Here is a 14,790-nt window from a genome sequence, read left to right on the forward strand (position 1 = left end):
TGATATTTTCCCCATAAATGCATAACTGATATGGCAATTTTAAGAATATTCAACTGTTTAAAGGAAAATACATATGCACTCATCTTCCAGTCACATCAGGACAATATTTCCCTCTGAAAAGAAATTATAACTTTTAAAGAAATAATTCATTCAAATTTTTTAATTTTTTTTTCTTTTCACATACAAAGGGAAATTGTGAGTTTATAAAGAATAACACTTTCTTACTTTTAATTGTTGTATATAATTGAGTGTTTTTTATCTCCGAAAAGTTGAAAGGATATGGCGTTGAGTTTTGTTATGCTCAAAAAAATTATATCCTTTCAAGTACTTACGTTAATCTAGACAAATCACACGACAGTCATATGATACATTGAAACTCAATGATAACATCCTACATGTATAAGATTGTGTTCTTATTGATACCTATCATCAGATATTGATTGAACAAACACTAATACAGATAAATAGGAATATGAAAACATTACTCTGCACGGTCGTCCTTCTAGCAGTAGCGTGCTTTATAAAAGGTCAAAATACGAAACCGCATATTTTACTTGTGATAGCAGATGATTTTGGTTACAACGACATCGGGTATCATGGCTCTGAGATAAAAACACCGAACTTGGATAAACTTGCCGGAGAGGGAATCAAATTGGAGAATTATTACGTGCAGCCAATATGTACTCCTACCAGAAGTCAACTGATGTCCGGACGCTATCAGGTATTTGATGTCCTTCATAATACAAACATGTTTGAAACTCATATAAATCAAAAATTTTAAATCAAGAGTCAAGGTGTGTATATTAATTGTGCAAGTGTTTTTAAACTTTGAAGGCAATGGGTCGTAATTTTATTAAATGAGAAAACACTTTTGGTTGCCGTCAAAGTGGTTCAGTCAAAAGGTTATTGACTCACAGTAACATTGAGGTAGATGACGGTCTACTACTGTCTTAGTTATAATTTTCAGTGATGTTACTATAAGGTGGTATTATCCGCGAGTTATAAAGACAGAAGTTTAAAAAAATTATTTCTTTAGACTCCTTCTTTCAGAACTGTAGAGAAATTAACACTGAGTGCAAAGAAATTATGTACATTTATATGTTTTCATGATATATGATAATGTCCTAATAAGTTAATTTTTATATTGAAGATACATACAGGCCTTCAACATGGAGTAATCCGTCCTCCCCAACCCAACGGCTTACCTCTAGACAGCCCAATACTACCAGAAAAGCTCAAGGAAGCGGGATATTCAACGCACGCGGTAGGGAAATGGCATCTGGGATTTTATAAAAAGGAATATCTCCCAACAAACAGAGGGTTCGACTCTTACTTTGGTGAGTTAGAATGATACAAGTAAGTAAGTGACTTTTCAGAGCAAGGTGTAAGCTACGGAAACCGGTAGGTGCCAGGTAGAAAAATATTTTATCTGGCGGCCGCCAGATAACTTTCTGGCGTCCGCCAGATAAATAACTGGCGGCCGCCAGATAAAAAGATCTGGCGGCCGCCATATAATTTTCTGGCGGCCGCCAGAAAGTTATTTGGCGGCCGCCAGATAACTTTCTGGCGGCCGCCAGATAAAATATTTTTTCTACCTGGCACCAACCGGCTTCCGTAGTAAGCCTACAAAAGTATTGATTCTTAAGTGAGTAAAGGTGTAAAAATCACTGTGTTGACTATGAATTTATTAAAACCTGCTTCCCAGCTTGAAATTTTTGGAGCAGATATATTTCAAAGTATTTTATGCCCTATATTGATCAGAGATGCATGGACGATGCATGTACTACGTTTCATCGTACCAGTCAGGTTTCAGATGCTGTATTTTTAGTCAATAACCATTTTATAATGTTAGGGGAGACTGGCTTTTGGAGCAGGCTAAATGTCAGAGAAGGTCTCATTTCCACGTAAGTATAAGACCTACCTGGACCAAACATGCATGATGCATCAAGGGATATGCACAACGATGCGTGAAAATTGTTTCTGGAGCAGTTCTATTCTCAAGTAGCCATATGCCCTACTAGGACTAAACTTGCATGGAACTAGGGATGAAACATACAAGAAATGCCTCGGATTCGGGATCTGGCCTATATTTTCTGGACTATGTTAAAGTTTTTTGAAGAGGTTCATTCCCAGGTTACTAAAAGCCCTTTGCTGACCAAACTTAATAAAAGATGCATCTTGGAATGCACACTACCAAACATACTTTGGATGCTGAATATTACATTTCCTGGTTGATTGAGCAGAAAAGGTTTTTGAAGAAAATCAAGTCCCAATTAAATAACTAAAATGTTAGCCAGACGAAATTTGCATTTGGGATGTACACTACCAGAACATTTGTTTGTTATGCGACTTTGCCTTCAATACTTATAGTTGAGGTGACCTTTGAAATCTTTGTTTAACTGTGTTTTAAGATCTGTCAGGAAATCTGATGTTCTTTACTTTTATAGGGTACCTGACTGGAGCGGAGGACTACTTTACACATGAGCGATGTTTTGGGAAGATGTGTGGAACAGATTTACACGATAATACAAACCCAGCCAACTATTCCGGACAGTATTCGGCTCATTTATTTTCTCAAAAAGCGGCTGATGTTGTCAAAAATCACAATACAAATCAGGTATTTTTAGCTCACCTGAGCTGAAAGCTCAAGTGAGCTTTTCTGATCACCCATTGTCCGTCGTCCGTCTGTAAACTTTTCACATTTTCAACTTCTTCTCAAGAACCACTGGGCCAATTTTAACCAAATTTGGTACAAAGTATCCTTGGGTAAAGTGGAGTTAAAATTGTTAAAATAAAGGGCCAAGTCCCCTTAAAAGGGGAGATAATCAAGAAAAGACAAAAATAGGGTGGAGTCATTAAAAAATCTTCTTCTCAAGAACCACTGGGCCAAAAAAGCTAAAACTTATGTGGAAGCATCCTGGGATAGTGTAGATTCTAAATTGTTCAAATCATAACCCCCGGGGGTAGGGCGGGGCCACAATAGGGAATCCAAATTTTACATTGAAATATATAGGAACAAGATGTGTTTGTGAAACACTGATGCCCCCGTATGGCAGCTTATGGCGAAGGTTAAAGTTTCTCAAATGGAAGTCAAAATCCAGGCCAAAAGATAAAAAATGTTAAATTTGAAAGCCCTAGCTCCAACCATTCAAAAGTTATGGCGAAGGTTAAAGTTTTTTAAAAGTAAGTAAAACATCAAGGTCAAGGTCAAAGTTGTTGGTATTCAAAGGAAGGTCTTGTCACAAGGATTACATATGTAAAGTATGAAAGCCCTAGCACCAACCATTCAAAAGTTATGGCCAAGGTTAAAGTTTTTTGAAAGTAGGTCAAACTCCTATGTCAAGGTCAAAGGGTCAAAGTGGTTGGTATCCAAGGGAAGGTCTTGTCACAAGGATTACATATGTGAAGAATGAAAGCCCTGGCACCAACCATTCAAAAATTATGGCCAAGGTTAAAGTTTTTCAAAAGTAAGTCAAACTCCAAGGTTAAGGTCAAAAGGTCATAGTGGTTGGTGTCCAAAGGAAGGTACAGGTAACTCTTGATGGCTCGAACTTCGATCTCTCGAAGTTCTTGATCGCTCGAAGTGAGTCTCCGGTCCCGATTTTCCCCCTATATAACTAAGCAAATTTACTCTGGATTTCTCGAACTCTTGATCTCTCGAAACCCTTGATCCCTCGAAGTCAAAATGCAGTCCCGCTATGCATATTCTATTAGAATTTACCCTCGATACCTCGAAGTGGCTATGTGTATACAAGGTTATATAATTAGCACCTATACCTGGACATTTAAATGGCCCAAGGCAGAAGACGCGGGTCTCGAGGAGCGGGATGTTTATTCAGGTGACACTTATGCTGCAAGGTGATAATTGATTTATAATAAATCATAATTTGCCTATATGCTATTAAAATAATTATCATCGACTGTCTTACGATAATTGAGAGACGCAGTGTCAGTGAAAAGTAGTAATTGATTAAAAGACGAAACACTAATTTAATTTTTATTTCAAGTCAGTGTCAAAGTTAAACGAAATATGAAAAAGCAGAAACAGCTGCAATGTCAATATGGCGACTATTATTGGACAAATACTTAAAATACTGCGTTCAGTGATCATGTTTGGAATAGTCCATGCTTTATACGTGTACGACGCTGTAAAATGTCGTTTTCATGTAACAAATGCGTAGTATGATGTCTGTATTACAAAGAATAAATAAATATACATGAAATGACGATATACATTTTTGCTTTACTCAGTTTAATGAAATATTCATCTAAATTACGAAAAAATATAGTTGTTTTATAAAAGCCACATGTAAAAGGTTGAGACTGCATGAAAATCATTACATCCGGTAAGACTAATTTTAAAACCAGTCTACAAACCCGGAAAATTCCGGACTCTTGAAAACTCGAACTCTTGATCTCTCGAAGTTTTTCCTCGGTCCCGCGGACTTCGAGGTATCGAAAGTTACCTGTATTGTCACAAGGATTTATCTGAAGTATGAAAACCCTAGATCCAACCATTCAAAAGTTATGGCTAAGGTTAAAGTTTTTCAAAAGTAGGTCAAACTCCAAGGTCAAGGTCAAAAGGTCATAGTGGTTGGTGTCCAAAGGAAGGTCTTGTCACAAGGATTACATAAAATAGTATGTGAAGTATGAAACCCCAAGCACCAACTGTTCAAAAGTTATGGCCAAGGTTAAAGTTTTTCAAAAGTAGGTCAAACTCCAAGGTTAAGGTCAAAAGGTCAAAGTGGTTGGTATCCAAAGGAAGGCCTTGTCACAAAGAATACACATGTGAAGTTTGAAACCCCAAGCACCAACTGTTCAGAAGTTATGGCCAAGGTTAAAGTCTCATAAAATTTTGCAAAAGTGGGTCAAACTCCAAGGTCAAAGTCAAAAGGTCACATATGATGGTACCCAAAGAAAGGTCTTGTCACAAGGAATACACATGTGAAATATGAAAGTCATAGCTCCAACCAATCAAAAGTTATGGGCAAGGTTAAAGTTGACAACAGACAAACAGACAGACAGGACAAAAATAATATACCCCCGGGATCTTTCGATCCGGGGGCATAATAAAAATCTTTTAAAATCTTCTTCTCAAGAACCACTGGGCCAGAAAAGCTGAAAATCATGTGGAAGCATCCTGGGGTAGTGTAGATTCTAAATTGTTCAAATCATGATCCCCGGGGAAGGGCGGGGCCACAATAGGTATTACAATGGGGAAATCTGGTAAAGAACAGCATATCCAAAGGTACCAGGCGAACGATGTGGCCCATGGGCTTCTTGTTTTTGTGTGTGTGTGTGTTTTTTTTTTTTTTTTTTTTTAATCTAGCTATGATCTGTTAAATGAAATTTTCATTGATAATGCTATATCTAATTCATCACTAGTTACTAATTTGTCACTATAATTAGTCAAGGGATAATTTGTATAAAAAATTATATACAGTGTAGTTACCGTATATACTCGCCTATTTAAGTCGGTTTTTTGGGAGTTACATTTCGGTCAAAAACTCATATAGGCGAGTCTAAAAAAGATAAGTATTTTTCTGGACGGCGAAATGTAGTATTTCATAAACATTTCCCACGATTATCGTTGAACAAAGTCTGGATATATTATATCATTTATGTATTCTAAAATTATACATAAAGTACAAGTATTTACATATTTTAATAACTTTATTTTTATCTTAAGTTTGCATTATGTATTTTTCTTAATGATTTAAAATTAAATATCGGCGTCATTTCTAAAAATATTAATCGAAACCAGGTTAAAACATCAGAGCATTGATTTGAAATTGTCAACTGACTCTGGCAAAAAGCTGTACCGACTTATAAGCGGGTCAGTGGCAAATCTCTCCGAAATAACCTCAAAAAATACAAACGACTTATGGGCGGACCGACTTTTAGGCGAGCTTATATGGTATTTTACAGCTCAAATTCTCACAGAAAATTGAAAAAATCGTATATATGTAATAACTCAGCCTTCGACAAATGTTCTAATTGAAAGCATTTCTTTGTACGGCATTATAGTACCATAGAAAAAAAATAATTAATTTTTTTTCAATGTGAATGGACACACGCTGAAGTATTCTACGATTGAGTGGTTTAGTACGTTTTCGTACTAGGGCTTTAGCATCACTGACTTTGTGTTAGTGTCTACTGTTTTTCGGTTCAATTTATTTAGTCTTCTTCTGTTTTTCTTAAATCAAAATGACTCTTTGAATGCTATTTTTACAGGAATCAATAATACACAATAAAGAAAATTTGTTCCGTTTTCCACCAAGCTCATTATTTACTTTCACTCAAGTTATCGAAAATTGTTATAGAAGGGAAGGGTCTTTCTTGCCATGTCATACAAGTAAGTGTGTATGCATTACAATCGCTATTACTTTACAGCCTCTTTTCCTGTATCTTCCATTCCAATCCGTACATGCCCCGCTACAAGTACCAGACAAGTATATACAGCCCTATATGCATATAAAGGACAAGCAAAGAAGAACATATGCTGGTAATGATTATATTTCAAGCCAATTCTTAATGTTTTCTCTCTCGAATGGCTTCCGTTGTCGTGTTATTTCTCGTATTTTAGTGCTTAGTGGCCATCTTCAAAGTTTTATGATGATATTGCTTTTTGACGTGTATTTTAATATAATTAATAAATAAATAATAATTAAGAAAATGAAAAATTGAAATGTTCAAGTACGAACTTTTTCAATGTTGAAAGTTTTCAAACTCGAAATCTACTACTGATTTAAACTTTTGCACATGAAAACAGGCACAAACTTTATCAGTAACGCAATTCATAGAGAAAAGCGAGACTGGTTGGCCTCCATGTATCTTAAACATGAAAAATTTAAAAAAAAATAAGTAGCCATATTTAACCAGAAAACCTAGATAATTTAATTTTCCTTTCAAAGAAATGTTTATTTTTAGGTATGGTGTCTGCTATGGATGAGGCTATAGGGAACCTCACTGAAGTTTTCAAACAGAAAGGGATGTGGAACAACACACTGATGGTGTTTTCTACAGGTAATCTAATACGTTTTCTCACCCTGGATTAAAACTTTTCAACACTCTATTCTAATTTTTATCTGTCTCTCAAATTGTCTGCTATCTGTCATTATCTATTTTATTTCGGAATACATATAAATATATAATATGTTATGACATTATTAGAAGTAGCATAGGGAGCTGAGTAAGATGCAGAAAAAACACCAAGATTTAACATAGAGACTTGAGTAAGTCCAATTGTGAATTTTAGTAAGTTTAGGAAATATTTTCTAAGAAATCTATCTTTAATTTGAATCTGAATTTCAATGTTGGAGAAATAAATTCTTTATCTGTCCCATAAAAGGATTTATTTCTTCTGCTGTGAAATTCAAATTCTTAAAGAGTTTCAATGACAAACATGCAAATTCGTATCCTATTGAGCATCTGCATGAAACTTAAGAGGCAGGTATAACATTTCTAAAACCAGATTGCACATCTATATGACGTGGTCAATTATACATATTTTCTTTAAAGATCAGAGATAAGTTAAAATTACTAAATGGTAACACCTTTTAGGTGAATGGAATTGATTTTTATAAAAAATCGAAATTTTCAAACCCTTTTTCTATTTTGTTTTACTCAAGTTTTTTACTGTACAGTTACTTTGTATTCTACAGATAATGGGGGACAAATCCATGCAGGAGGGAATAATTATCCTCTGAGAGGATGGAAAGACTCCCTCTGGGAAGGGGGTGTTCATGGCGTAGGGTTTGTACATGGTCAAATATTGAAAAGAAAAGGAATAGTTTCACGGGACTTAATTCATGTCTCGGACTGGTTTCCCACACTTGTGTCAATGGTCGGTGGTAATTTAAATGGAACAAAACCATTGGATGGGGTAGACCAGTGGAAAACCATTAAGTAAGACTTATCATTCAAATACTTAGTTTAAAGGAGATAAGAATTCAGTATTTGAATGCATGTCTTGAATTCATAATTTGTAGTGATGGGTCAACACCCAGTCAAAGGAAATCAATTCTACACAATATAGACCCTCTCTACCCCCCAGTGGGTCAAAGACTGCCTACAAGCCCATTTGACAACAGAATAAGGGCGGCTGTCCGAATGGGAGACTGGAAGCTCGTCACAGGTTTTCCTGGTGAGGATAACATAAGAATTGATTTTTCTTTTACCTATTTATGAAGCTCTTTGGCACTTGTATATAAGATGTAACCCTCCAGTAATCGGATTAAGGATACACTTTTTTAATGGGTTACATTTTTGAACTAATCATGATAAAAGGTGTTGAAGAATTAAACTCTTTTGTTAAGGTATACGTAAGCTTAACAGAAACAAAAGTTATTAATTTCGAAATGCAAATGGTGTTCGTGATGAATTGATTCATTCAGTATAAGCCAATTTGCAAACGTAAATTACCATGATAGTAACTACTTATGATATAAAATCAACTAATTATGTATTGTAGCATAAATGAAAGACTTTGTACATGTATATATTTTTATATCATTATGATTTTTAGCATATAAGTAGACAAAAATAAAATTCAACAACGGATATTGCCCTCCCTGTATTGAATTGAATCCTTAGTGGACATTGTATCATGTGGTTAACATAATGATTTGCAATTTCATCAATAATGCTTTCAAAGTCATGTACAGTTGTGACATGATATCATTATATCGTTTATTAGATTTGATGGATTTCCCACGTCATTAATGTGTATCAAACAACATAATTGCATATGAAAAAATGAAATCGTTTGATGTCGACGCGTCAATTTCAGGAAATGGAAGTTGGATTCCTCCACCTCATATGAATTCCCCCGAGATGCCAAAAGTAAACAGTGCAGCTGAAAAGAATATTTGGTTGTTCAATATCACAGATGATCCCAATGAACACAACGATGTTTCCAGCACTATGCAGCATGTAGTAATGAATATGTTGGAGTTATTAGCACAGTATAACAAAACAGCGGTACCGTGCAGGTATCCTAACATGGACCCTAAAGCTGATCCGAAATACCACGCAGGATATTGGGGTCCCTGGGAGTAAATGTTTTAAAAATAAAACAAAACATTGACGATATTTACCTTTGAGTTTCAAGTGCATTATCATTATGTTCTGAATAAAGAACCTTGAAAAGGCATGTTATTGTATCTTCATTATCACCAAAACATTAAAAGCATGGCCGTAGGATCAGGGAGAGGGACACTGTCCTTGAAAAGGCATGACATTGTATTTTCATTATCATCAAAACATTAAGAACATGCCCGTAGGAACAAGGGGACGGGGGGAGTGGGGTCGGAGGGGCCCCCTAATTTTGCCGATATATTGTATACCATAAAAACAGCTATTTTGTGCTTGTGCCTCCTCAATAAAGTCTGATGCTTGTCAAGGAATTTTGCATGGTTATGCTCTCGAAAAAGCCCCCCCCCCCCCAAAAAAAAAATCGAATTGCTCCCTAAAGGTCTGAATATTCATTAACATTGTGGACATTTTATAAAAACACAGTACTTTTTTTTTTATTTTTCTCTATGAAGTTCTTTATTGTATTATGAAAGCTGTCATGGTGTAGATGTGATCTTTTTGGTGTTGATAAATAACCAGTCACTGATATCAGCCAATTATTATGTATCAGTTACAAAGGACAATTTTTTTTTTTAGTTTAATCTCGTTTTCTGTTTTCTTCTTGTTTAATTTCTTTTTTCTCATATTGCCGTGTGGAAACATTAATTTCTTAATTCTTTTAATTAACATATGACATTATTAACGTCAATTTTTTAACATAGGATTATGATTTGATCTTTCATTAAATCGAACTTTTTAAAGAATTTATTCCTCGTTTCATTGCTATAATGCAAGTATGCAAACATTTTTTTTTTGTCTATGCTGCATCAAAAATTGGGGGTCCGACCAGCCTTACAGTGAACATCTTTGACAGTAAAAGTTATGTTTGGAAAAATGTAGGGGGCAGGCCCCACTGCCCCCCCCCCCCAACTCCCCTATACTACGTGCCTGTTTAAATATGTAATAGCAGACGGCACATGCATTCCTTGGTTCCTTGGAACACTCTAGTTACCTAACGTCCTTAGCTTTTCTGATGGAAGACTCCAATTTTGTCCGTCATTTTTCTCTATATTCATCAACTTTTTAGCTCACCTGATCCAAAGGCTCAAGTAAGCTTTTCTGATTGAAATTTCTCCGTTGCCTGTCGTCGTTGTCGTTGTTGTACACTTTTTCACATTTTCATCTTCTTCTCAAGAACCACTGGACCAATTTCAACCAAATTTGCCACAGAGTATCCTTATGTAAAGGTGATTCAAGTTTGTTCAAAAGAAGGACCACGCCTTCTTCCAAGGGGAGATAATTATGATTTTGTAAAAAAAAAAAAAAAAAAAAAAAAAATTAATGGCATCATTTAAAAATCTCCTCCTCAAGAACCACTGTGCTTGAAAATATGAAACTTATGTGGAATCATTGTGAGGTAGTGTAGATTCAAATTTGTTCAAATCATGACCCCTGGAAATAGGGTTGGGCTACAATGGGTGATCAAAGTTTAACATAGGAAATTATTTTAAAAATCTTCTCAAGAACAGCAAAGCCATGATTGGTCATATATGGAAGCATCCTCAGGTAGTGTAGATTCAAATTTGTTCAAATCATGACCCCCAGGGGTAGGGTGGTGCCACAATGGGCGATCAAAGTTTTACATAGGAATACATAGGAAAAATCTTCTTCTCAAGAACAGCAAAGCAATGATTAGTCATATTTATATGGACGTATCCTCAGGTAGTGTAGATTCATGTTTGTTCAAATCATGACCCCAGGGGTATAGGGTAGGGCCACAATGTGTTATCAAAGTTTTACATAGGAAAAATCTTAAGAATTCTTCACAAGATCAGCAAAGCCATGATTGGTCATAATAATATAGAAGCATTCTCAGGTAATGTAGATTTAAATATTTTCAAATAATGCCCCCCCCCCCCCAGGAGAATAGAGGGGCTATACTTAGCTAGACAAAGGAATATAAAGGATATTTCAATAAAAATTTTCATCTTAAGAACAGCAAAGACATTTTGTGTCATATCAATTCAAAAGCATCCTTAGGAAGTGTAGATTCAAGTTTGTTCAACTCATACTTCCCTCCGCCGAACCACTTTATATTTAAACTTTTCAATACTGAGCAGATTTCTGCTTTTTCATAGCCAAAGCGATCAGGTGAGCGATGTGGCCCCTGGGCGTTTTGTCAGCTTATTGATTTAGCAGTAAATTAGAGCAATTCTCAAGACAATTCCCCCTTGGACAATGTTTTCCTTACTTGGGCAACGCAATAGCCAGACCCCATGGAACTTCCGTCTGCTACATTATGATTACGAAAAATTCAAATTTAAATATTGAAAAACAATGTGTTTATCTTCAGTGCATCAATTAGTATAACAAAATGTGTTGACAAACCTGTCATCATCAATATGCACGTGTTTTTGTCTTTTTACCATTTTCCTTACGGTTGAGTAATTCTGAACACCGATGAAAGTGCACAGTTACCAAGATACCCCTTTGACCATTTTTAGTAAATTAAGGCCATGCAGTCAAAAAGTTTTCGCATATTATGTTACCTTGCGTTTCTTTTTCCTTTCAGTATATATAAGGACATGCAACCAAATTTTGTCTGAACTCTGCATTTAAAATGTAAATGATGATAAAATGCAATTCAAAAGTGTGTTAAATGAGCATTGATTTTAATATGTAATGTCTTGTGAAAAAAACCCAAAGAAAACATTTCTTTCTCGAACATTAAACAAAAAAATTTATAAGGAGAAAAACTTTTTAGAAATTAAAGTAATCGCAAGTAATCATGATTACATGATGAAAAAGTAATCGGATGTAATTGATTACTTTAAAAATAGCTGTTATCAGATTAATTGATTACTTTTAAATCCAAAGTAATTATAATTTAAATTATTTAATCAATTACTTTTGAAAGTAATCGACCCCATCCCTGTTACCAAGAAGTTCATAATAAGTCAAATTTAGAACACAATATAATCCGGGATCAGCAAAATCTGCGTAATCTTGGTTGAGTGCGTTACTTGACTGAAATAGTCCATGCAGGCAAATTTCCTATCATCCCCAGCTTTGCTGCTGCTATTTGTTCACTTCCAGTGATATACTACCAATCGACTTAGATAAATTTCTTAGCTCAATGGGAAGGTCAGTAGAATTTTTAAATCTTTTTTGAAAGTTTCGAACAGAACAGTATAGAAAGAATGATAAACAAAGATGATTCTTTTTTTTCGTTCGGGTAACAAGTGTGTTGTCATTTTGAATTTTCTTTATGCACAGCAAAATTCAAAATTCGACAAGACATTTTTTTTCTCAGTTACCTTCCTCCATTCCTCTATTAAAATTTAACAAACATCAAACCAATTCTTTATATTTATGTATATTAGTGCATGGATTCATTAACAAGTATTGCTTTCATTCGAAAAACCCTTTTAGGATAGGCAAAATATTAGTCAAATGCAGGCCATTTGTAATTAAGATGTTAATTTACAATTAAAAATTCACTGCGCAAAATGTATCCACCTTCATTAAAAAACATTATTTTGCATACACCTTTAGATAGGATGGTGACCCCTCAGATCTTATATAATGTGATTAAGCATTATTCAACATGAAACATTTTTCCCTGTTATTTGAAATACATCATTTCACCTAACAGTTTTAGCATGGTTTTAATTACTAATATATATATTGATGTGCAATAAGATTTTGGAATTTTCATTTTCCACCTTGGGGTCAAATGGGGGTCGAAAAACGATGGGTTTTTTTCAACAATAAAAAATTTAGTTCCCAGAACTTCTCTTGCATTTTAAGCAAAAGACAAATTATCTTTTGAAAGATGGTTGCTGGTGTCCTGTAGATTTGCAATAAGGTTTCAGAATTTTTATTTTACACCCTAGGGTCCAATTGGGGGTAGAAAACGACACACCAAAATCGGTAGTCAAAGCATTATGTCATGTGCAACAAGAATATATTTGCTTTAAGGGTTGGAAACTGAAACATTGCGAAGATACTTGAACAATTATTAAATGAGATGGGATATATGACCTCGGGGATACTAGTCCAACAGAACACTTTAAATTTATTATTCACCAGAAGTCTTTAAAGAGACTGTAGCTCTACTTTAGGGCTGGAAAAATTTATCAATACCTATATTTATTCTGTGTGATTACGATACACATATCAATACGTATATGTAAAAATATGGAAATATCGCAAACAAATTTCCATTTTTTTTTTATTTTTTTTTTTTGCTTTTATTTTTTGTTTTGTTTTTTGTTTACTTAATATTTTGTTTTAACATGTAAATAAAGAATTTGCTTATATTATAACTATAAATATGAAATACAAAATAATTAACACCACTTTTTTTAAATAATTTTGTTTTACAACAGATAAATGTCTTCAATAAATAAATTTAATTATTCTTAATTGTAAAAAATATTTTGTTCATTTCAATACAATAGGAAGATTTTGTAACTCATTTAAAATATCCCGATATGTATCATATTTTGACACAAATATCATGAAACATATCAATAGAGGATTTTAATAAATTTTCTCATTCTTATCTCCCCGTGAAAGAGGGTGTGACCCTTCGAGAAGAAGAAATTGTTAAAAAAAAATGACGAAAAGAATTCGTTTTACACATTGTTAACATGAGAAATGTTTTAGACTAGAAATAAAATTCTTTGCATTTCTAAATAATCTAAATAATTCATCACATCTCCAGTGAGTTTCTTGTTATTTTTACGAACATCATGATGATTTAACTCTGACTGGTTCAGTTTTGTACAGGCCCAAGTATGATGATTATACCCTGAGGGGTATGTTAACTTGTCTGCAACAAGTCAGGTGAGGGTCCACAGTGAGTAGTTTTCAATCATAACAACATAACAAATTAAAAGTCATGCATTTTCTAAAGGATTTAAGTCAGGAGCTTACATTTTCTTGAGCAATGGAAGTTCCATGTGAAATCTGTAACAAACCATGAGAGAAGACTTCTGGTTGTGTTCTTTGTAATTAGTTATAGATCAAAGGCAAGATTGTGAGTAATTTATTTTTTACATTTCTGGGAGGGATATCATTCTAGTTGCAGTATGAATTACACAGTGTAAAATCCTAAAAAGTTTATTAATTTAAAAAAACTTGTCATATACATTTTAATTTTTGGCCTTAGTAGATGTCAGAGAGAAAAAAAAGGAGAGAGAGATTAACCCAGGTATATACATGTAGCCCCATGCAAAACTTTAAACACTCGTGATCGCAAATGCTCGAAAGGAGACAGATTATTTGAAAAACAATTTTTCGTGCATTGTTTTCAGAACATTTGAAAGCTGAAAATGTATACTTTGTCACCATAGTGTCGCTTTTATCCATGTTGAAAAAACTGTACATTTAGAAAAAAGTATGATAAAATAGCGAAGTCAAGGTGTTTTGAATTACAAAATCAAGCTACACCGGTATAGCCAATTCAGCTTCTGTAACAAAGCTTAATCAATTTTTAAGAGATTGTACAAGACCTGATTTACTCTTAACCATTCTTAAAATATTTATATCATCATTCATGATTCAAGGAAGGGCTAGGAATATAACCAATAGTCTATGATTTATATGTGTTGTAAGAGGAGTAAATGATGATGGCAAGTGGGAAAAGGGATCTTTAATCAATTTTTTAAAGACCATGCAGAGATAACACTCTCTCTTTTCCCCCTTCCC

General features: G+C 34.3%; 2 protein-coding genes across 3 annotated transcripts in view; both read left to right on the top strand.

The window, feature by feature from the left end:
• Window positions 1-14,790, top strand: part of LOC133197381 (uncharacterized) — a 127,240-nt gene that overhangs the window by 81,837 nt on the left and 30,613 nt on the right. The gene's annotated exons all lie outside the window — the stretch shown is intronic.
• On the top strand, window positions 473-9,083 carry LOC133197387 (arylsulfatase B-like). Its single transcript, XM_061333393.1, has 8 exons — window positions 473-721; window positions 1,151-1,337; window positions 2,448-2,617; window positions 6,394-6,505; window positions 6,931-7,026; window positions 7,665-7,908; window positions 7,992-8,146; window positions 8,792-9,083. Exons 1-8 carry the CDS (start codon window positions 473-475, stop codon window positions 9,058-9,060), a joined length of 1,482 nt encoding a protein of 493 aa, XP_061189377.1. The 3' UTR covers window positions 9,061-9,083.

The sequence above is a fragment of the Saccostrea echinata genome, unplaced genomic scaffold, assembly GCF_033153115.1.
Source record: "Saccostrea echinata isolate AGI-Se365-2 ecotype Australia unplaced genomic scaffold, CSIRO_AGI_Sech_v1 ptg000030l, whole genome shotgun sequence".
Taxonomy (NCBI): Eukaryota; Metazoa; Mollusca; class Bivalvia; order Ostreida; family Ostreidae; genus Saccostrea; species Saccostrea echinata.

Coding starts and splice junctions, on each gene's coding strand:
- LOC133197387 (XM_061333393.1), top strand. CDS start 473: ATGAAAACATTACTCTGCACGGTCGTCCTTCTAGCAGTAGCGTGCTTT. Junction 7,909..7,991: donor GACCAGTGGAAAACCATTAA/GTAAGACTTATC, acceptor CATAATTTGTAG/TGATGGGTCAACACCCAGTC. Junction 8,147..8,791: donor GCTCGTCACAGGTTTTCCTG/GTGAGGATAACA, acceptor CGTCAATTTCAG/GAAATGGAAGTTGGATTCCT.